General features: G+C 45.9%; 1 protein-coding gene across 1 annotated transcript in view; it reads left to right on the forward strand.

The window, feature by feature from the left end:
* The window catches only part of SORT1 (sortilin 1), a 30,949-nt gene extending 12,446 nt beyond the window's left edge, over positions 1-18,503 (forward strand). Inside the window, exons 9-20 of the mRNA XM_029573779.1 lie at positions 970-1,114; positions 1,254-1,406; positions 1,571-1,677; positions 1,801-1,903; positions 2,243-2,411; positions 2,727-2,917; positions 6,642-6,831; positions 15,795-15,911; positions 17,268-17,376; positions 17,522-17,628; positions 17,730-17,850; positions 17,928-18,503. Coding sequence (XP_029429639.1) covers positions 970-1,114; positions 1,254-1,406; positions 1,571-1,677; positions 1,801-1,903; positions 2,243-2,411; positions 2,727-2,917; positions 6,642-6,831; positions 15,795-15,911; positions 17,268-17,376; positions 17,522-17,628; positions 17,730-17,850; positions 17,928-17,942 — 1,527 coding nt within the window. The 3' untranslated portion in view covers positions 17,943-18,503. The remainder of the gene's footprint in view (positions 1-969; positions 1,115-1,253; positions 1,407-1,570; positions 1,678-1,800; positions 1,904-2,242; positions 2,412-2,726; positions 2,918-6,641; positions 6,832-15,794; positions 15,912-17,267; positions 17,377-17,521; positions 17,629-17,729; positions 17,851-17,927) is intronic.
* Positions 18,504-22,430: the final 3,927 nt, after the last annotated feature.

Genomic DNA, 22,430 nt, shown 5'->3' on the forward strand with positions numbered 1-22,430 from the left:
TCTCGGAAGGACGGCTTTTCTACGACCCTCCAAGTATGCAAAATGAAAGCTGATATTCCTTAACCTTTTTGGAGTGAGCGCGTTCAACTGATGAAATGAAAATTGAATTGCTTGACAACAACTACCCAATGTGATTTTTTGGGGGGAGAGAAAGAGTGAAGCTTTTGAATAAAACATCCTGGGGTTGTGCTGCAGGCAGAGGCAGAGGAAGTGTTGTGGAAGGAAGAATGGATTCAACAAAATCTCAGCGTATCCTAGAAGTTAATACCCCAGGCAGTGAAGAAAATGCAGCTGAAAAGAGGTTGGATATTTCAGGAAGACAAGGATCCAAAACGCACCTCAAACTTTCGAGAAAGAGGGAGGGGTTTTAGAAGGAGACCTAAGAATGAGAGAAACCTTGGGAGCATTGCAAAGTAGGGACTAATCGGCTGTCCAGACGTTTGTGCATGGCATAGTCACCCTGCTAAAATCAGCAAACAGTAAAACTGCAGAAGGACGTCTCATTTAACTTTGTAGCATGTAGTGCTCATTGCCTTCTCTTCGCTTAGAGATTCATTCAAATGTATGGTTGGACCAGAGGTGCTTAAGTTTTCCACACTATTTATTATTTGTTTAACCGCCTCTGTAACAGAAATAAATCCAAGCAGTGAACAATAAAAATCACATACATAAGTAGAAAATGAACACAAGCAAAACTGCATCAAGGCTATATAGTGAAATTAACTTTATCCCTTAAACTAATATCCTTTCCTTTCCCATCTGTATCGTACTCCAGCTGCTCCTCAGGCTGTTGCTTCTCCTGAAGACTTTGTCTCCGTAGAAATCGGTGACATGAAGCCTCCCTGCCTATCGAGTCTGTGCAGCATGCAGGAGGCTACCTTTGTACTCTGATGGGCTTCCTGTAGCTGTCCCAGAACACATGCACTGTTGCCTCCCACACCATTCAGTGACCGTAATCTCCTTTTACAGGAGAGCACACGGAGGATCTTCGTCTCCTTGGACCATGGTGATACATGGAATATGGCACAGCTTCCATCTGTGGGGACGGAGCAGTTCTACTCCATACTGGCAGCCACTGAGGACATGGTCTTCATGCACGTGGATGAGCCTGGAGGCAAGTAACGTGCGCACGTCTGGCGGTGGGGCAGGGCCTCGGGTGCTCTTCTCTCTGCTGTATACCTGGTACTTGTACAGTTCTGCAGGGGCTGTTAGCATTTTGCTGTGTAAAGCTTTGTCATTTCCGCTTGCTGCAGACACTGGCTATGGCACTATCTACACCTCTGATAACCGTGGGATCATTTATTCTAAATCCCTGGAGCGGCACTTTTATACGAGCACAGGAGAAACGGATTTCACTGCTGTCAGCTCGCTGCGAGGTGTCTACATGACCAGTGTGCTGGCTGAAGGTGAGCTCACACTCATGGCACGTGGCTAAGGTCGGCGGCCATTCTCACCTAATCTGCTGCGAACAGATTTGGCCTGAGTTTATTTTGTTTTTGTTTTGTAAGTGCAGAGTATAATTGTGAAGAAATTAAATTGACAGCATTTCTTTTTTGGTTTGCTGCTGCAGATAAATCCATCCAGTCGGTGATCTCCTTTGATCAAGGTGGAGAGTGGAAACCTTTGAAAAAACCCGAGAGTAGTGAATGTGACTCCACTGCCAGGTACCATGAGCAGGTGAGTCCAGGATGATGGGGGAGGGTGTGCACAGGAACCTAAGCCATTTTCTGGTTTTGTTTTAAGTCGGAGGTTGCTTCCTTTTAGCTCTCTTCTTCGTTTCTGTGTTTGCTCTTCTTACAGTGCAGTCTCCATATCCATGCCTGGTACAGTGTTTCCCAAAATCCGAATGTGCCTATGCTGCCACTCTCGGAACAGAGTGCTGTTGGACTCGTCATTGCTCATGGTAATGGTCTTTAGGCTGCGTTACTTATTTCAGCCAGTACTGCTGCTTGCTGAAGTTCAAATGCCAAGATTGCAGATAGGATTCTAAGCATACTGGGAACTTTGCAAGCTGTTTTCTGTTCTGCCTCCTGCTGGGTGATAATTTTATAGCTCTTGTAGGGAGCTTCAGGAGCATCAAAATCCTCTGATCCCAGGGGAGCTACACAAGTCAGTACCTCCCTTCTATACATAAAACTGTGAGATGTATGTTATCCTGTTCTTTCATGCACTGTGCCATGCCCCTCCAATATGTGCTGTGATAGTGAGACTAGCTCTGATTTTGCTGGTGTTGATGTTCCAGGAAGTGTTGGCGACGCTATATCTGTGATGAACCCAGATGTTTACATCTCTGACGATGGTGGGTACTCCTGGATCCGGACATTAAAGGGACCTCATCACTATGCCATCCTGGACTCTGGTGGACTTATCGTGGCTGTGGAGCAGAGCTCCAACCCTATCAATGTGATAAAGTAGGAATTGATCATCAGCTACTTTCTCAGGGCTTCCCCTTACTAATTGGGAAGGGAGATGTTATGAATAGGGTAGGGACCGGGGAGGGGATCAGGGGGCATCCTGCTAAAGTGGAAGTTATGAAGCCTCGTTGTTAGCAGCTCTCGTCCTGAAGATTAGATCCTCAGACAGCGCCCAGTGACAATCACTGTCTTTGGCCCGTGCAGTCTCCTTGTTTCTCTCCAAGACCAACAGAAAATTGTTTGGCCCCAACTAGAAAATGTCATATTATTCCTGGACAAGGAGTGTAAAATCCATTCTGTCTTGTGCTGCAGGTTCTCCACTGATGAGGGACAGTGCTGGTACCACTATAACTTCACCAAAGAGCCCATCATGTTCACGGGATTGGCAACAGAACCAGGAGCTAGGTCCATGAACGTCAGCATCTGGGGATTCCAGGAGCATTACTTCTCCAAGAAATGGGTCTCATACACCATCAATTTCAAAGACCTCATCACAAGGCAGTGTGCGTCTTTCTCCCTTGTACTGCGATTCACTCTTACTCCACTTTCAGCTCCCTCGGTCCCCTCTGCCCAACATACAAAAGACACTTGGAACCCATATGGCATTAGGCCTTTTGTAATATGCATTGGGTGTGGGCTTGGCTCTCAGAATTCCATGAATAAACAATTTAAAATGTTTTTTAAAAATTATTAATTGCTTTCCAGATCAAATCTTCTGAAGCGATTTGCAACAAAAATAAAACAATCCAATAAACAATCACATAAAATACAACAATCATAAAATAATGATGCAATGACCAACTAATTAGTTACTGAAAACTGCTGTCATGAGCCAAGTTCTAGTTTCTTATGGAACAGAGTTTCTGAAAAAAGAGAATTCCATACTAATGTCGTAATAAAACTCCCATACCAAAACAGCACTAACAGCCCGCACTCACAGTAACAACCCTACCTATAAAAAGGCAACATCACAAATACTACATCAGGTACTAAAACACCAATATACCACCTATTAGGTAAACAGAACAAGCCAGGCTGCCTAAAAAGACCTCTGTACCTAAAAATATTGTACAAAACGTTTAAACTATGTAGGCCCTTTCTTCAGATGTCAGATCAGAGACCTTCACATCTAAAGACGGGGCCTATATTCTATATCTTATTAGCTCATGTGCAGTATTGGACAGAACAAGGTCCAATATATGCTATCACAGCCTGCCCAGAATAAAAATCTGCCGAGCCACCCAGCTTCACCTCCTTTATGAACCCCTGTTGTCTATACTCCCCTATCTTTTCACTTTACCTCTATTTCCCACAGCGCATATGATAATACTAATTCTCATTATACGTTACTACCAAGCTTAAGCTTCAGAGTTGATCTATCTTTTCCGCCGCTCTTTCTGTCTCTATTTGCATTATTACTACTCCCGTTTTTCCACCACCCCTGTTCATTGTACTTATGATGTTGCGTACTAATGTCGGTATATAAAAGCTTCAAATAGATAAATAACAAAACACTAACCCAGGATTCAACCTCCCTACCAAGGAAAGAGCAGCACTGCAGATATTACATCAATAAAATATTTAAAAACAGATCTATCATATTTATTTAAAATATTTTTACTCCACCTATAATGAAAATATCAAGCTAAGCAGATCATAGCTTAACATAGAACAATAAAATGACACAGAAAAGACAATACATGTCTGTTAAAACATTACAATTCAATTAAACGCTTCACTAAACAATAGTGCTTTAAGCTGTGTCCCAAAAACAACTGGAATTCAGTGGGCTTAGCCCAATTATTGACAAGGCATCCAACAATTTTAACATACAATTAAATCTAATAGGGATTGAAAAAGTCCTCTGCTCTCCATAGCTGGGAACTTCTGCTTTCCAGTCCCCCTGAGAAGGCTGCACAGACTTTATCCTCTCTCTCTCTGCCCCACACGCACCTATGCACACTCTTTTAACACACGAGTTCATTCTCTTTCACACATGCAGGCACTCGTACTCTGTGACTGTTTCTTCACATACATATACATACCACATGCACACTCACACTCGGTGGCTCTCTCTGCCTCTCACACATGCACACTCACACTCGGTGGCTCTCTCTCCCTCTCACACACGTGCCCTCTCTCCCTCTCACACACGTGCCCTCTCTCCCTCACACACATGCACACACACTCGGTGGCTCTCTCTCCGTCTCACACATTCACACTCGGTGGCTCTCTCTCCCTCTCACACACGTGCCCTCTCTCACTCTCAGAGGCTCTCTCTTCCTCTCACACACTTGCCCTCTCTCCTCACACACATGCACACACACTCTGTGCCTCTTTCTTCCTCTCACACACATGCACACTCACACTCAGTGGCTCTCTCTCCCTTTCACACACATGCACTCACATGCCGTTGCCCTCACACACAAACAAGCACTCTAAAATTTGGTGGCTTTCTTTCTCTCACACAGGGACTCTCACATTCGGTGATATTCTCTTCTCCCTCACGCGAGCATTCACATTCAGTGACTTGCTCTCACCACTCTGTCACTCAGGGCCTCCCACTTTCTTCTCCGCCTGTTCATCATTCTGCCAGGTTACAGAGCCTCTCTTCATCAGCTGTGGCAGTATGGGCTCTGCAGCGGTCTGCTGGGTAGGGGTTTGTTTTATTCCTGCTGTTCCAATACTGAGACCCTCACACACAGCTCTGCCAGTGCACCTCACTCCTGCCCTGCAGCACCCCCTGCTATTCCAGTACTGAGACCCTCACACACAGCTCTGCCAATGCACCTCACTCCTGCCCTGCAGCACCTCCTGCTATTCCAGTACTGAGACCCCCATACACAGCTCTGCCAATGCACCTCACTCCTGCTCTGCAGCACCTCCTGCTATTCCAGTACTGAGACCCTCACACACAGCTCTGCCAATGCACCTCACTCCTACCCTGCAGCACACTCTGCTATTTATTTATTTATTTATTTATTTTTAGATTTTTATATACCGGTGTTCCTATATGAAATAAAGATCACATCGGTTTACATTGAAACAGAACATGAAAATTGCCAAAAGGCATTACATAGAACAAGGTTATGAAACTTGGAACAGTGTACATAAGTTCAAAATTTAACAATAACGTTGTAACATTGATGACCAAAAGATAAAGGAGAAAAAAAAAAAAAAAAAAAAAAGACTTAAACAATTAAGCTATTCCAGTACTGAGACCCTCACACACAGCTCTGCCAGTGCACCTCACTCCTGCCCTGCAGCACCCCCTGCTATTCCAGTACTGAGACCCTCACACACAGCTCTGCCAATGCACCTCACTCCTGCCCTGCAGCACCCCCTGCTATTCCAGTACTGAGACCCTCACACACAGCTCTGCCAGTGCACCTCACTCCTGCCCTGCAGCACCCCTGCTATTCCAGTACTGAGACCCTCACACACACAGCTCTGCCCATGCACCTCACTCCTGCCCTGCAGCACCTCCTGCTATTCCAGTACTGAGACCCTCACACACAGCTCTGCCCATGCACCTCACTCCTGCCCTGCAGCAGCCCCTGCTATTCCAGTACTGAGACCCTCACACACAGCTCTGCCAATGCACCTCACTCCTGCCCTGCAGCAGCCCCTGCTATTCCAGTACTGAGACCCTCACACACAGCTCTGCCAATGCACCTCACTCCTGCCCTGCAGCACCCCCTGCTATTCCAGTACTGAGACCCTCACACACAGCTCTGCCAATGCACCTCACTCCTGCCCTGCAGCACCCCCTGCTATTCCAGTACTGAGACCCTCACACACAGCTCTGCCAATGCACCTCACTCCTGCCCTGCAGCACCCCCTGCTATTCCAGTACTGAGACCCTCACACACAGCTCTGCCAATGCACCTCACTCCTGCCCTGCAGCAGCCCCTGCTATTCCAGTACTGAGACCCTCACACACAGCTCTGCCCATGCACCTCACTCCTGCCCTGCAGCACCCCCTGCTATTCCAGTACTGAGACCCTCATACACGCACAGCTCTGTCATTGTGATCTTGCTCCCTGCTGATTGTTGCCTGTGTGTATTTGCTTTGGGGTAATGCTGATATACATTTCCTTTCAGGGATGAACTTTCCCTACTATTGGTGCTGAGTCTCATTTTGTGTCCTGGTGTCGTTATCTCAGGTCCTGTTCTACTTGAATCTGTGTTTTTGGAGTTATTTTTATTCCCTGTCTCTTATCCTAGGTGAGTCAAAAGATTACATTGTGTGGCTGGCTCACTCGAGTGATCCCAATGACCCTTCGGATGGCTGCATCCTAGGATACAAGGAGGAATACCTTCGTCTTCAGAAATCTTCTGTTTGCCAGAATGGTCGGGGCTACAAGGTGACAAAACAGCCAACTGTGTGCACCTGCACGCTGGAGGACTTCCTCTGGTATGCACCCCAGGCCTTCACAGTGATGATGCAGGCGCCAGCCGCAGTGCCCTGTTTTCTTGTGGTCTTGCCCTGAGCTCCTTGGCATGGCAGTTTAAAAGTTGTAAAATACCAGTTCTAAGGGACGGATTGGAGGCTTCTAAGCAAGGAAAAAAATGTGTTGGTTTTGGATAAGTTTTTCCCTTCCAGAAAGTTAGCTGTCGAGAGAGGCGGATGCCACTTTATAGAACTGATGTTTGGAGCAATGAGTTTCCAAGAACAAGAGGCTGCTATGTCAGATGTGTGAAATATAGTTAGGGACTTTGTATTCAGTCTTTATTATATTTTTTCTGGGAATTTATCAATGTTTAAAAAAGAGAAAAATAGGACCCAATTTTTGCACTGACTTTTCTCCTTTTTGTTATAATAAACACTGATACATTTCCAGGGGTAATAAAAACTGAAAGCTTTCCTAAAATGTAGGCAGATGGACTCAGGAGCAGTGGGTTATGCACCTCTGCCAGCAGATGGAGATGGGAGTAAAGCTGAAGTCACAGGATATATCCTCCTGCAGCGACCCCAGCCTCTAGAAGATGGAGCTCATGCATCTCCCTATGGGGATTGCTTCAGATTTTAGAAGGAGAATTTTATTTAAAAAAAAGCCCCGCTCTCCTGCAATTGAGAATTCCTGAGGTGATTTCCGTGGTCCCTCGGATGTTGTCTTGGTCCAGTTTCTGGATTTCCCAGTGGGTGCAGGAAGCAGAGCCCTCTCCCCCCGCAGCCAGAGATCTTCTCTGTACTCAGGTAAGGGTCTGAGACAGTAGAGAGGTTGTGTAGGACTCCTGCAGTCTCTGTGCTCGCTGCGCCGTTCCGAGCTTCATTCCCACTCCTGTGGGGGTTAAGGGAACTGGGACTTTGTTTTTTGCCTGAAGTAAACAGAATGAGAGAAACTGGAGAGCTAGGAGCACAAATACTTGTACTCTGGGCAATAAAATCCCAGACCTGCAGGCCCTAATGATGGAGGAGGACTTGGACATTGTAGCAGTTATGGAGAGGAGGATCAGGGATTCTCATGATTGGGACACGGCCATACCGGGCTAGAACCTGTTAAGGAAGGACAGAGAGGTCAGACAGGGGGAGGAGCAGCTCTTTATGTCAAGAACAATATCCAAGCAACTGAACTGCAAGGAACGTGGGGTAGAGAAGAAGCATTAAGGGCCGTCCTGAAAAAAGATGGTGGTGCATCCATTTTTACTGGAGTGGTTTACAGGCCTCCGAATCAAATGGAAGAACTGGACAGAGATCTGGTCGAAGACGTACAAAAGGTGGGAAAGAAGAGAGAAGTGGTGATTGTTGGAGATTTTAATCTGCGGGACGTAGACTGGAGAATCCCTTCTGCAGAATCTAACAGAGGTAGAGGGGATAGTGGATGCCTTGCAAGGGGCTCTGCTTAAACAGATGGTAATGGAGCCTACGAGGGAGGGAGTGATACTCGACTTAGTGCTCACTAACGGGGATAAGGTCTCTAATGTCCGGGTGGGCGCCCACCTCAGCACCAGTGATCATCAGATGGTTTGGTTTGATATCGCAAACAGGATACAGAGAGGTCACACGAAGACCCGAGTTTTGAATTTCTAAAATACGGACTTTGTCGAAATGAGGACACAGCTGGAGGAAGAACTGGAAGACTGGGAGAGAATGGGAGGTGGAACAGTGACCAAACTACAGGAGCAATTACTAAGGCAACAAATCCATACGTCAGAAAAGTAAACAAAAGCAAGAGAAATAAGAAACCGATCTGGTTCTCAAGAGGTGGCTGATAAAAATAAAAAGAACAGCGTTCAAGAAATATAAAGGATCCCAAAAAGAGGAACACAGGGAAGAATATCTGATGGAACTGAGAGAGACGAAGAAAGTAATCAGGAAAGCAAAATGTCTGGCAGAAGAAAGGATTGGCAAGGGGGTAAAGCAAGGTGACAAAACATTTTTCAGATACAACAGAGAGAGGAGAGAGGTCCGAAGTGGCAGAGTGACACTGAAAGGTGACAAGGATCATTGTATGGAAAAAGACCAAGAAAAGGTAGAAATATTAAACAAATACTTCAGTTCAGTGTAGGGTGATGCATATAGGGAAAAATAACCATTGCTATAGTTACACAATGTTAGGTTCCATATTAGGTGCTACCACCCAGGAAAGAGATTTATTTATTTATTTATTTAGATTCTTTTTTTATACCGAAGTATAGCAGAGTGCCTTCACTCCGGTTTACAGTGAAACAAGTAAATTCATACATAAAACGTGTTTATAACGTACTTACATGTAGGTAATTAGTTAACATCTCAGCAAAGGCAGAGAGAAAAATAGAATGTAAGGTAACAATTTACATATCAGTTTAGTTTATGCTTAGTAGGAGGGTTTGTAGTGGTATTAAAATAATGTAGTGTAGAAGGGAGATAATTACAAGGAGTTTAAAATAGAGGAATAATGAGGAAGAGGGTCAAGGGGAGTAAGATAAAATGAAGGAAATAAGAATAAAAGTAAGATAAAAATAAAAATGAAAATGAAATAAAAATGGATATAACAGTAAGAATAAAAATAAAATAAAAAATAAAATAAAATAATATAAAATTAAATAAAAATTAAATATAAAAATAAAAAAAATAAAAAATCAATAAAATAATTAAAAAGAGGGAAAATAAAAATAATTGAAATTAGAAGGGAATTTAAATAATAGGAAGTGCAGGGTGGGGGGGAAGTGAAAAACTTTGATATATACAGTGAGGGAGTATCAGATTAAAGATATTGTTATCTAGATCATATTATGAATGATTGTCTAAATAACCATGTTTTCAGTTCTTTTTTGAAGGTTTTGGAGTCTCTGATTGAACTTAGGTAGGTTGGTATAGAGTTCCATTCTTTAGGTCCTGCTATAGAGAAGGCTCTATTTCTGGTAATGGATAGTTTCGCAGAGGATAGGGGGGGAATGATTAATTGCAATTTGCTGTTGGTCCTTGTAGATCGAGGTGATTTGTGTATTTTGATCATATGATCCAGGGAAGAGTTGTCTCCTTTGTAAATTTCATTATGCAGAATAGATAAAGTTTTATATTTGATCCTTTGAGAAATTGGTAGCCAATGTAAGTTCATTAGGATTGGTGAGATGTGATCATATTTCTTTTTGCCAGTGAGAACTCGTGCTGCGGCATTCTGCAGTAATTGTAACGGCTTCAGTGTAGATTTGGGGAGACCAATGAAAATTGTGTTGCAATAATCAAGGCTTGAGAAGATGAGAGATTGTAGGACAGTTCTAAAATCATTCGGGTAAAGTAGGGGTTTAAGATGTTTGAGTATCTGGAGTTTGTGAAATCCTTCTCTCGTTTTAATTGCAATGCATTTTTTGAGGTTCAGTTCATTGGCCAGCCAAATACCGAGGTCTTTTATTGGATTCTTCATTTGGATATCAAGGTTGTCAATTTGAATGTAGGGTGTTTGGGAAGCTTGATCTGAGTTGTTTCTTTTTATTAAGATCCATTCTGTTTTGTTCATATTTAAGCATAGTTTTAACTGGTTCAGAAATATTTTGATCGAGTTGAGGTGGTTTACAGTGAGGCATACAGCATCTTCAATAGTAGATGTTATTGGGATTAGTAATTGAATATCAACGGCATATAAAAAGAAAGTGATGCCTAGATTAGAAATGAAATGACAGAGTGGGAGAAGATAAATATTGAAGAGGGTGGCAGATAATGCGGATCCTTGTGGAACACCAGTTTCACGAGGACAGGGATCAGATGATATGTTATTAAAGGTGACTTTGAAAAACCTGTCTTTTAGAAATGAAGTGAACCAGCCCAGGGTATTTCCTGCTAGACCAATGTTGGCAAGACTTGAGATTAGTTTTCTGTGGTCCACCATGTCAAAGGCTGCAGAGAGATCAAGTAGAATTAATAGGTGACTCAGTTTGTTATCGAAGCCTCTTGTTATTTTGTTAATTAAATTGATCAGGAGGGATTCAGTACTGCGATTCTTTCTGAAGCCGTGTTGAGCGGGGTGAAGTATATTGTTGCTCTCAAGGTGTTCATTTAGTTGAATCAGAGCAGTTTTTTCAGTCAACTTGGCAAGTAAGGGAAGGTTGGAGATTGGAAGGTAATTATTCAGGTCTTTTGGGTCTAGGTTCTTTTTTTTTGGGATGGGAGTAATTGTTGCAGTTTTCAGGTTGGTTGGTAGATGGCCCTCTTCGAGTGATTTGTTTATAATAGCAGCTAATGTTGGAGAAATAATATGAGATATTTCTTTTAGTATTCGGGTAGGGATAGTATCAAGATCATGTCGAGCAGGGTTTATTTTTTTAAGCATTTTTTCTATTTCTATGCTAGAAATTGGATCGAAATTAGTCCAAGTTGATGTTGATGATGTTTCGTATGGTACTTCATACGTAGGATTGTTAAAAGATTCCGTGATTTTGTTAATTTTGTTTTTAAAGAAATTTGCCAGGTCTTGGCTTAGATTATTTGTATCGGAGGTTGGGATGATTTTGTTGCTATTTCCTATTAGGTTCTAGGTGTCATAGTGGATAACACATTGAAATCGTCGGCTCAGTGTGCTGCGGCAGTCAAAAAAGCAAACAGAATGTTAGGAATAATTAGAAAGGGAATGGTTAATAAATCGGAGGATGTCAAAATGCCTCTGTATCGCTCCATGGTGAGACCGCACCTTGAATACTGTGTACAATTCTGGTCGCCGCATCTCAAAAAAGATATAATGCGATGGAGAAGGTACAGAGAAGGGCTACCAAAATGATAAAGGGGATGGAACAGCTCCCCTATGAGGAAAGGCTGAAGAGGTTAGGACTTTTCAGCATGGAGAAGAGACGGCTGAGGGGGGGATATGATAGAGGTGTTTAAAATCATGAGAGGTCTAGAACAGGTTAATGTGAATCTGTTATTTACTCTTTCAGATAATAGAAGGACTAGGGGGCACTCCTTGAAGTTAGCAAGTAGCACATTTAAAACTAAACGGAGAAAATTCTTTTTCACTCAACGCACAATTAAACTCTGGAATTTGTTGCCAGAGGATGTGGTTAGTGCAGTTAGTGTAGCTGGGTTTAAAAAATGATTGGATAAGTTCTTGGAGGAGAAGTCAATTACCTGCTATTAATTAAGTTGACTTAGAAAATAGCCACTGCTATTACTAGCAACGGTAACATGGAATAGACTTAGTTTTTGGGTACTTGCCAGGTTCTTATGGCCTGGATTAGCCACTGTTGGAAACAGGATGCTGGGCTTGATGGACCCTTGGTCTGATCCAGTATGGCATGTTCTTATGTTCTTAAATTTCATCTGCCATTTGGATGCCCAATTTTCCAATCTCAAGGTCCTCCTGCAATTTATCACAATCCGCTTGTGATTTAATTACTCTGAATAATTTGTATCTGCATTGAATTCAAGTGATTACATCACTTGAATTCAATTCCAGATTATTTATAAATATACAAGCCGTTAAGCCCGTTAAAACGGGCTACATCCCTCTGTCTCTCATCTCCCCCTCATTCTCTCTCCCCTCACTCTTCACCACCCCCTCCCCCACCCACTCCTCTCCACCCTCCCTCTCCTCTCACTCAGTCCCTCCCTCCCCCCTCTCTCCCTCTGTCCCACTCCCTCCCTCCCACTCAGTCCCCCTCTCCCTCCCAGTCCCCCTCTCCCTCCCACTCACTCAGTCCCCCCTCTCCCTCAGTCCCTCCCTTCACCCGCCTCCATTTCCGACGCCGTACTCGCGACTCCTCGCAGCCCACACCCACCTCCATTTCCTCCCGGCGCCGTAAGCGCGACTTCCCGCAACCCTCACCCGGCTCCATTAAATTATGCCGCTGTCCGAGTGCAACTCCCCGCAGCCCTCACCCGGCTCTATTAACTCCTCCCGCTCCTGCCGGCAGATCTCGGGGGGGGGGGGGGGGGGGGGGTCACTCCCGCGCGCGCGGCAGTGACCCCCCCCCCGAGATCTGCCGGCAGATCTGGGAAGAAGTAGCGGCACCGCGCGCGCGGCGCCGCTGCTTCTCCTCCCGCTCCTGTGGCCCCACCGCCATTTTTTTTTTTTCGGCCATGCACGGCTCTGACCGACGTCCTTGCCCGCACATGCGCAGTAGAGCTGCGCTCTACTGCGCATTTGCGGGCCGTCGGTCACGGGCCATTTATAAGGTAGATTGAAAAGCACAGGTCCCAGTACATATCCCTGAGGCACTACACCTCCCACCTCCTTCCACTGAGAAAATTGTCCATTTAATCCTACTCTCTGTTTCCTGTCTTTTAGCCAGTTTGTAATCCACGAAAGGACATCGCCACCTATTCTACGACTTTTTACTTTTCTTAGAAGCCTCTCATGAGGAACTTTGTCAAATGCCTTCTGAAAATCCAAGTACACTACATCTACCGGTTCACCTTTATCCACATGTTTATTAACTCCTTCAAAAAAGTGAAGCAGATTTGTGAGGCAAGACTTGCCCTGGGTAAAGCCATGCTGACTTTGTTCCATTAAACCATGTCTTTCTATATGTTCTGTGATTTTGATGTTTAGAACACTTTCCACTATTTTTCCTGGCACTGAAGTCAGGCTAACCGGTCTGTAGTTTCCCGGATCACTCCTGGAGACCTTTTTAAATATTGGGGTTACATAAGCCACCCTCCAGTCTTCAGGTACAATGGATGATTTTAATGATAGGTTACAAATTTTTACTAATAGGTCTGAAATTTCATTTTTTAGTTCCTTCAGAACTCTGGGGTGTATACCATCCGGTCCAGGTGATTTACTGCTCTTCAGTTTGTCAATCAGGCCTACCACATCTTCTAGGTTCAGCGTGATTTTGTTCAATCCATCTGAATCATTACCCATGAAAACCTTCTCCATTACGGGTACCTCCCCAACATCCTCTTCAGTAAACACCGAAGCAAAGAAATCATTTAATCTTTCCGCGATGGCCTTATCTTCTCTAAGTGCCCCTTTAACCCCTCGATCATCTAACGGTCCAACTGACTCCCTCACAGGCTTTCTGCTTCGGATATATTTTAAAAAGTTTTTACTGTGAGTTGTTGCCTCTACAGCCAACTTCTTTTCAAATTCTCTCTTAGCCTGTCTTATCAATGTCTTACATTTAACTTGCCAATGTTTATGCTTTACCCTATTTTCTTCTGTTGGATCCTTCTTCCAATTTTTGAATGAAGATCTTTTGGCTAAAATAGCTTCTTTCACCTCCCCTTTTAACCATGCCGATAATCGTTTTGCCTTCTTTCCACCTTTCTTAATGTGTGGAATACATCTGGACTGTACTTCTAGAATGGTATTTTTTAACAATGACCACGCCTCTTGCACACTTTTTACCTTTGTAGCTGCTCTCTTCAGTTTTTTCTAACTATTTTTCTCATTTTATCAAAGTTTCCCTTTTGAAAGTTTAGCACGAGAGCCGTGGATTTGCATACTGTTCCTTTTCCAGTCATTAATTCAAATTTGATCTTATTATGATCACTATTGCCAAGCGGCCCCACCACCGTTACCTCTCTCACCAAGTCCTGTGCTCCACTGAGAATTAGATCTAAAGTTGCTTCTTATCTCATCGGTTCCTGAACCAATTGCTCCATAAAACTGTCATTTATTCCATCCAGGAACGTTATCTCTCTAGTATGTCCCGATGATACATTTACCCAATCAATATTGGGGTAATTGAAATCTCCCATTATTACTGCACTACCAGTTTGATATCTGGAGGTTTTTAAACCGTTCCAAAAGACAAGACCGCCTGTTTGTCCTTCAAGGTGGAAAAAAGCAGGGCGAACCAGCTTCGTAGGCTACCATAGCTCGGATTAAGGAGGTAGTCACAGCCGCTTATATGGATGCTGAAAAGCCGTTGCCTACTCAGGTTAGGGCTCGTAGTGCTCAGGCAGCATCATGGGCGGAAGTTAGATTATCTCCCGTCGATTTGCTGAGCTGCGATGTGATCCTCCTTACACACTTTTTCCAGCTATTATCGTCTGAATGCGCAGGCCCGGGAGGACGCAGCCTTTGCATTTGTGGGGTGTACCCAAGTTACTCCCGAATAGAGTGGGAGGCTGCCCACAGTCCAGAGTCCATCTGTCTACACGCTAAGAAAGGAGAAATTACTACTTACCTGATAATTTCGTTTTCCTTAGTGTAGACAGATGGACTCAGCTTCCCGCCCTTGGCTGCTGAATGATTGTGTTAATGGCTCTCCTGTGGGACTACATGTTCTGAGGGGGGTTACTGATAAGTGTTCACCTAATCCCTAGATTGGGGCACACAAATTCATCGCCAGAGTTCAGTCATTTCCTATTGGATGAGCACAGTAATGGCTGACTGTTTTTTGCTGGTCTGTCCACATTTGGTTTTGAAGGGAATACTGGTAGGCTGGGGTCACTGCAGGGGTGTATATATATATATATATATATATATATATATCTATAGATAGAGAGAGATATATACCCCTGCAGTGTGTATATGTACATCCTCTTCAGTAAACACCGTGATGTCAGTTTGGGCCATCTGCTAGCAGGGGAGCACATAACCCACTGGTCCTGAGCCCATCTGTCTACACTAAGGAAAACAAAATTAGCTGGTAAGTAGTAATTTTTCATAGGTCCCTAAATATGTGTATGCTGAGAATACAATATAGGTGCCAGTGCTGAGGGAGGACATCATTATCTTAGTGTAGGTAATTTAATTAGCTGTAGAGGAACAGCAAACCATTGATTGATTGGCAGAGTTAAGAACTTGGGCTCATTAAATCTGTCTGGATCGCTTTTTATTGTGCCTTTGTATACGTTTAGCACTGCTCCCTAATACCCTCCAGGAACTTGCCTCTTCTGCGTTGCCATTCTCTTTGTGAACCCCCGGCTCCTCGGCCACACGTACATACATCCTCCCTGTGTCTTCAGCAGTTCTGTCTCACGGTTTTCTCTTTGTCTGTTTCATACTGCAGTGATTTTGGCTATTATCGCCCAGAAAACCAGTCTGAGTGCATTGAGCAGCCTGAACTGAAGGGTCACGATCTGGAGTTTTGTCTGAATGGGAAGGAGGAGCTACTGAAGACCAATGGGTACAATGATTGCTTCTTTCCTAACCTGCTCATAGCTGCATAATTCTGTTGCCCAGTAAAGAGTGAAAGTCTAAGGTTTGTCCCAAGGTGGCTACGTCGTGCTGCAGAGATTAGGGCGGGTAAGGGGACCAAGGCACTGAAGATTGTCATAGAAGTCTAGTGATGACTGTTAAAGACAAACTGGCCAACCCAGTCTGCCCAGTTGTCATCTTCTGGTTAGATGAGCATGAGAATTCCCATACAAAACCCAATACTGCTCCTCCCTTGCCTCTCACCACTGCCTCCTGTGAGATCCAACATGTCCCACCACTTCCCCTTCATCATTCATCCAGGCAGCACGATCCTCTTTCATGTGCCCTTAGCAAGCTTTGTAATAATCCCCAGAGCCACCAGAATTAGCCGAGCACGCTTGTTTTATGTTTGGGTTTCAAGCATGGTCACTCAGTCACTGCCCGTGCAGGTTACCCCAGAGTTTCTCTACCATCCCCGTCCTGTAAATAAGGAAATGCTTAGTCCTTTCTGGAACCTCCTGGTCTGACTCTTCTGCCAGCGCATTTATTCATTTATAGTTTTTGGAAGTATTTGAACATCTCGGTCATATCCTCAAGTCTCACACAGTTTTTGGGCAGACCTGTGCCTTCTTCCATCCTGCAGCCCTCTAATCTCACAATCTTCCCCCTGGCATTAAGTGCACGGTGATCAGGGGCTGGGTCTCCGTAGGGTTCATCCTGCTAATGCTGGAGGTAGCACTGAGCTCTGCAAGGTTACGGGTGGGGAGGAGCAGCAGAAACGCCCCTTCATCCCTCTTTCTGACCCCGCGTTATTTTGGGAGCCTGGCAGTGGCCTCCAGCCCCGGACACTGTTCCAGCAGTCGGTACAGAGACATTATCACCTGCTTTTATTTTAATTACTGGTTATGCTTCTGCCTTATCAGATTGTATGTGACCATGAGCTCATGGGATAGGGTCACTCACGCCCCCTCCATCACCTCCTCAGCCCACACCATGGACTCTTCGGTTGTTTCTTTAATGGGCAAGCACAAAGAGGTGTATCAGAGGGTTTTGTCCGGCTTCTTTGGGAGTTAGGGGGATAAACGTAGCTGTTTTAAGTATAACCCCCTCCCCTTGCTGAGCAGCTAAACGTTGGGGAAAACTGTAGCCCACACAAAACGTAGCCTGTCGAAGGCAGAGCTGGGAGCATTGCCAGTCTGTGGTTAAAGCTTGGCTGGTCCGTGCTGATCCTCGTTAACTGGATGCCTCCCGTCTTCACTGGCAGCCCCACCACCCCCCGCTGCCTTCTTAAACTGGGTCACTGCTTTCTGAGAGGAGCTCATTGTTTGTTGTTTTCCCATCGCAGGTATCGCAAGATTCCTGGAGACAAGTGTGCTGGTGGGAAGAGCCCTCAGCATGAGCTGACGGACCTGAAGAGGAAGTGCCCTGCAGGCCTAAGTGTGCAGGAGGCGCAGGTGTGTGCTGCTTTTCCCTGCTTCCTCCTTCTTCTTTCGTCCCTTCCACACAGGGCTCGAAGCATTAAGGGTCTTCCCCAGAGACACAAGAAGTGAAAACCTGGCTCCTCACCATCTCTTTCTTCTTCTCTCTGCTTTTGCAAAGGTTGCTGCCACAAACTTTACTCCCATAATCCTGGCTGTAGTGGCAGTGCTTGTGGTTTCCATCGTCGCAGGAGTCCTGATTATTAAGAAGTATGTCTGTGGAGGCAGGTGAGGTCTCTCTTTATGTACATGAAAGGCTGCACCTCCTGAATGCTTCTGTTTAAATTCTCTCTTCGGTTTGTTGTCTGAAGTCCTTGTGCTTTGTGCAGGTTCTTGGTGCATCGCTACTCTGTGCTGCAGCAGCACGTGGAGGGGAGTGCAGCCGAGGGCCTGGACGCCGGCCTCCCCAATGGCAGTAAAAGGTTGGGTTATCACGATGATTCTGACGAGGTAAGAGCAGACGCGCAAGCGAGGGAACTCGGGCTGATCTCGGACTGGATTAGACGGGCTCTTTCCTTCTTTTGCAGGATCTCCTGGAATAACGCCCCACACGCCACAGGCTCCTTGGAACAACTGAAAGCGTCATTTTTGTTTGCTTAGTTTCTTCAGCAAATGCTTAATTGGAGACCCAGAAATCCTGCCACCCTTCCCTCGAGTCGCAGCCAGCACCGCACACCCACTGACTCTGGAAGAGGAGCAGATGCCAACAATGTCTGAAGAAACCAAAGGCCCTGCAGGCTGGCAGCTCTTTTTTTTTTTTTCTTTTTTTCAGTTTCACATTTAAACTTTTTTCCTTCAGTGAAAGAAGAAAAAATTAACCCCCTCCCCCCCAAACTTCCGCACTACCGCTGTTTGGCTTGGCGCTTGCTCTGAGGGTGCCCGTTGACCTCGTGTGACTCCGACTGTGCCCTCGGTTAGGGAGGGCTGCAGATCGCAGCCAGAGTGGAAGTGCCACAGCTTTACTGTAATAGTTTGGGGCAGACTCCGGCAGTGTGGGAGGAAAGGAACTTAACATTGTGAACCTGACTTGAAGGATCTATGGCAGGAATGGGAAATGCAGGCTATTTCTGTAGAAAATTGTTTTAAAATATATCTTAATCGGGTGAGTGGTGTAAGTGTCTGGATGCTAGAGCATGGGAGCTGGACCCATTTTCTGATACTGTGTTCCCCGCCCCCCCCTTCTTACCCCTCCCAGCTGCTGCTCAGCCTCCTGCTGCCTGAAGCAAGGATTCCCCCTCTGCCCTGAGATACTGAGGAGATGTCTCTCTAACTAACAAATGTCCTTGCTTTTGGATCTGCGGTTAGTGTGGGTTTCAGCTGGGCTGCTTGTGGCACCTGCAGGACGGAGAGAGAGGAAACTCTGCTGCTGAGGCTTTTCCTATTGTTTCTAGGCCTACTCCCTGGCAGTTGGCATCCCAGAGCTCGCTCCTTCAGCTCGGGCTGCTGCACGCCCATTTTAACTCCTCTCCAACTCGTTCCAGGAATATAAATCAAATAAAGGAAAGTTTAACCCAGGACCAGTAAGACTACAATTCCAGGAATACTTTGTGACGTGAACTGAAGTAGCTGCAGAAGTGCTGCCTGGCCTGGACTGTAAGACAGAAGCTAAGAGGCAGATATTACAAAGAATAAAAAAGCTGAACTCCTAAGATAGGTGCCAGTTTTTAGCTGAACATAGGCACCAAAGAAAATTCACTTAAATTTAGGCACCTAAAAGGTAAGGTCCTAACTGTAGGGCTGCTCTTCACTTGTAGTCAGGTGCTGAGTATCTCGGCCAAGCCCCTGACCTTGTTCCCTGCCCTAATTCTGCCCCCAGAGCCACCTAAATGGAGCCCTAGTAAATTGCAAAAGGGGCAATCTAGGAGCGTAAACAGTTTGAAAATCAGCCTATCAATATTCAAATATCTAGCAGGCCTCGGTGTTCCATAAAATAAAAGTTCAGGGACCTAAGAAAAGTGTGAGAATACTTTTTCACTCAGAGGGCGATGCTTGCCCTGACCCAGACTCCCAGCAGAGGTTTTAAGAGCCAGAACAGTAGCAGAACTCAAGACACACAGGGCGCTCACTGGCAGCACGCGAAGCGGCTACTAATGGGCGGACTTAAGTTCTGCCAGCGTCTGGGGCCGATGCAGTGAAGTGCGTGGTCAGACTAACACCCGATGTAAAAAGGAATTAGCGCGTCCAAACGCAGAGCTAATAGCACTCATCACAGGAAATCGTAGGTGGCAAACTAAATGTCCACGCCAGAGCTGCTGCTGTCACACATGAAAAAACCAAAAGTACTGCTTGCTTTGGTTCCTCCTACTTAGTATCGTTGTGATTGTAAGATCTACTGCTTGCGGTGAGGAAAATTTAAAGGAATATGTAATGGGCTGATAACCAAAAAAGGTTTCTGGGCACAATATACACACTCCAGGGCAATGCTATTGTGCGTGTAAATCACTGCGGGGCGAGAAAATGGATGCTTGTATTGAGTGCCTGTTTTCCTGATGTGCGCAAATCCACAGCTCCTGTGCAGCCGACGCTTTGCAGCACTAGGGATGCACAATTTCTATCAAGTGCATCCTTTTTAACACAGCTGCTCATTTTAAATATAGCATCGGGCACCCAGCAGTATGAGGGAGCGTGAGATTGCTTCAGTCCGTGTTTCTGGATCAGTCCAGATTCCTGGGTTTTTGCCTCCCTGCCAGCAGATGGAGACAGAGAGAGTCTCACTGACACTGTACATAACCCAGTGAGCCACCTGCAGTCCCTCAGTATTTCTCTCTCTCCAGCAGTTCCCTGTATGTACCCAGATCAGTCCAGACTCCTGGGTTTTTGCCTCCCTGCCAGCAGATGGAGACAGAGAGTCTCACTGACACTGTACATAACCCAGTGTGCCACCTGCAGTCCCACAGTATTTCTTTGTCTCCAGCAGATGGGAGAGGTGCATTTACCTGCAGTTCTATAGTTTGCCCATTTCTTTTTTTCTTGAAAGCCTTCCTCCCGGGGGGGGGGGGGACCCTTCCCGGTTTGGTTGAGGTGGACGAGCTGGAGGTTGGTGACCTTTTTGTATGCTCGCTCCAATGTCATCCATGGTGTGCAAATCTGGTGATCCAGATCCCTCCCCTTCATGAGGCCGCTTATGTGGCTTTTGTCAGCTGCTTTTGGACTCTACCTCTCCTTCTTACTTTAGGCTGGACTGAACTGGACAGCTCCCCTCAGCCTTAGGAGAGCTTCACGTGTGGCGCGGTTTCCATGTGATTAGGCCGCCTCGGACTGTGTTCGGCATGCGTTTTGGGGGGGGGGGGTGAAGGGCCGTCACAGCTTCTGGCCCCCACGAAATGCAGTAGAAGCAGTGCCAGCTCTGCCGTCAGTACAGCTCCTGCCAGGGGAAAGCTCCTCCCGCATCAGGCCCTCGGGCTCAGACGGTGCGGGAATGGCAGCTATTTTAGCTTCCCTGATGGTTTTGCCCGTGCCAACGGAGGGGATGGGGGATTCTCCCCCGAGACTTTCGCTGGTCTACCCGGGCCCAGTGGGGGGGTGGGGCACAGGAGAGGCACTGCCTCTAGATTTACCGACTTCGGAGAGCGGCAGGACCCGAGCATTTCTTCTGCCATCTGCTCCCCGCGCCTTCTCCCGGAGTTTATTTTGCTCCTGCACAGTGCATATTTGGCACAGCAGGAGGGCCTCTGGTACCAGCAGGCAGGGCTAGTACCCTGGGGGCTCCCGCTTCGACTGCTGGGCCTGGTCGCACCTCATGCGCAGGAGCTCAGGCATTTGGACGTCCGAAGAGCCTTAAAGAGATATCTCGAGGTGACAAATTTAGGAGATCGGATCATCTGTTTATTTTGAGAAGTGGGCAACTAATAAACGGATTTTTAAAGGACTCTCGGCTATTCCTCGTATGGATTGCTCACGGCTTTCTTAGACCGTCTTCCTGTGTTTTTTGAGTCCTACATACTCAAAGGCCGTCAGGTACCTGATAGTTTGAGGGCTCATGCTACTCGGTTGCAAGCGACCTGGTGGGCGGAGGCCCAGTTGGTTTCACCACAGGAAATTTGTAGGGCGACAACTTGGAAGTCACTGCACACTTTTGCAAGGCACTGCCATCTAGATGTCGGGGATCCGGAGGCTCTGTCTTTTGGTGAGAGTGTCTTGCGAGTGGGATTCTCCAGGTCCCACCCTAAGTAGGAAACTTTGGTACATCCCAGGAGTCTGGCTGATCCGGGTACGTACAGGGAAAGGAAAATTGGTTCTTACCTGCTAATTTTCGTTCCTGAAAACCCAACTGGCTGAGGGGTCATGACGGATCAGTCCAGAACCTGCCCGATCTATGGAGGTGGAGAGTCATCCGCTCAGCTCTAATTGCTTCAGGTAGTTTAAGATTTTTTCACCTTCTAATCTTGGTTAAGCTGTTTGGCTATTTTCCATGTTTTAACAGTGTTTTTTGCAATTGTTTTTGGCTTGGGTACAGTTCAGTACTGAGGGACCGCAGGTGGCACACTGGGTTATGTACAGTGTCAGTGAGACTCTGTCTCCATCTGCTGGCAGAGATGCATAAACCCAGGAGTCTGGACTGATCTGGGTACATACAGGGAACTGCTGGAGACAGAAATACTGAGGAGCTGCAGGTGGCACCAGGGTTTATCAAGCAGTGTCAGTGAGACTTTCTCTGTCTCCATCTGCTGGCAGGGATGCATAAACCCAGGAGTCTGGACTGATCCATGGTACAACAGGAATGAAAATTAGCAGGTAAGAACCAATTTTCCTTTTGGCAGCAGACATTTTGAGGCTCTTGCTCCATGTCTAGTCTTCAGTGCACAGATGTACAGTACATCTGGAGAATAAGGCATGGGTGGATAACTCCAGTCCTCAGCCACAAAACAGGCCTGGTTTTCGGATATTCACAAGGAATATGCACACAATGGAGGCAGTGTATTCAAATCTCTCTCATGCATATTCCTTCTGGATATCCTGAAAACCAGGCCTATTTTGTGGCTCTTGAGGACTGGAATTGGCTACTCCTGCTATAAGGATTTACAGAGGAA

The sequence above is a fragment of the Rhinatrema bivittatum genome, chromosome 12 (assembly GCF_901001135.1).
Source record: "Rhinatrema bivittatum chromosome 12, aRhiBiv1.1, whole genome shotgun sequence".
Classification (NCBI taxonomy): domain Eukaryota; kingdom Metazoa; phylum Chordata; class Amphibia; order Gymnophiona; family Rhinatrematidae; genus Rhinatrema; species Rhinatrema bivittatum.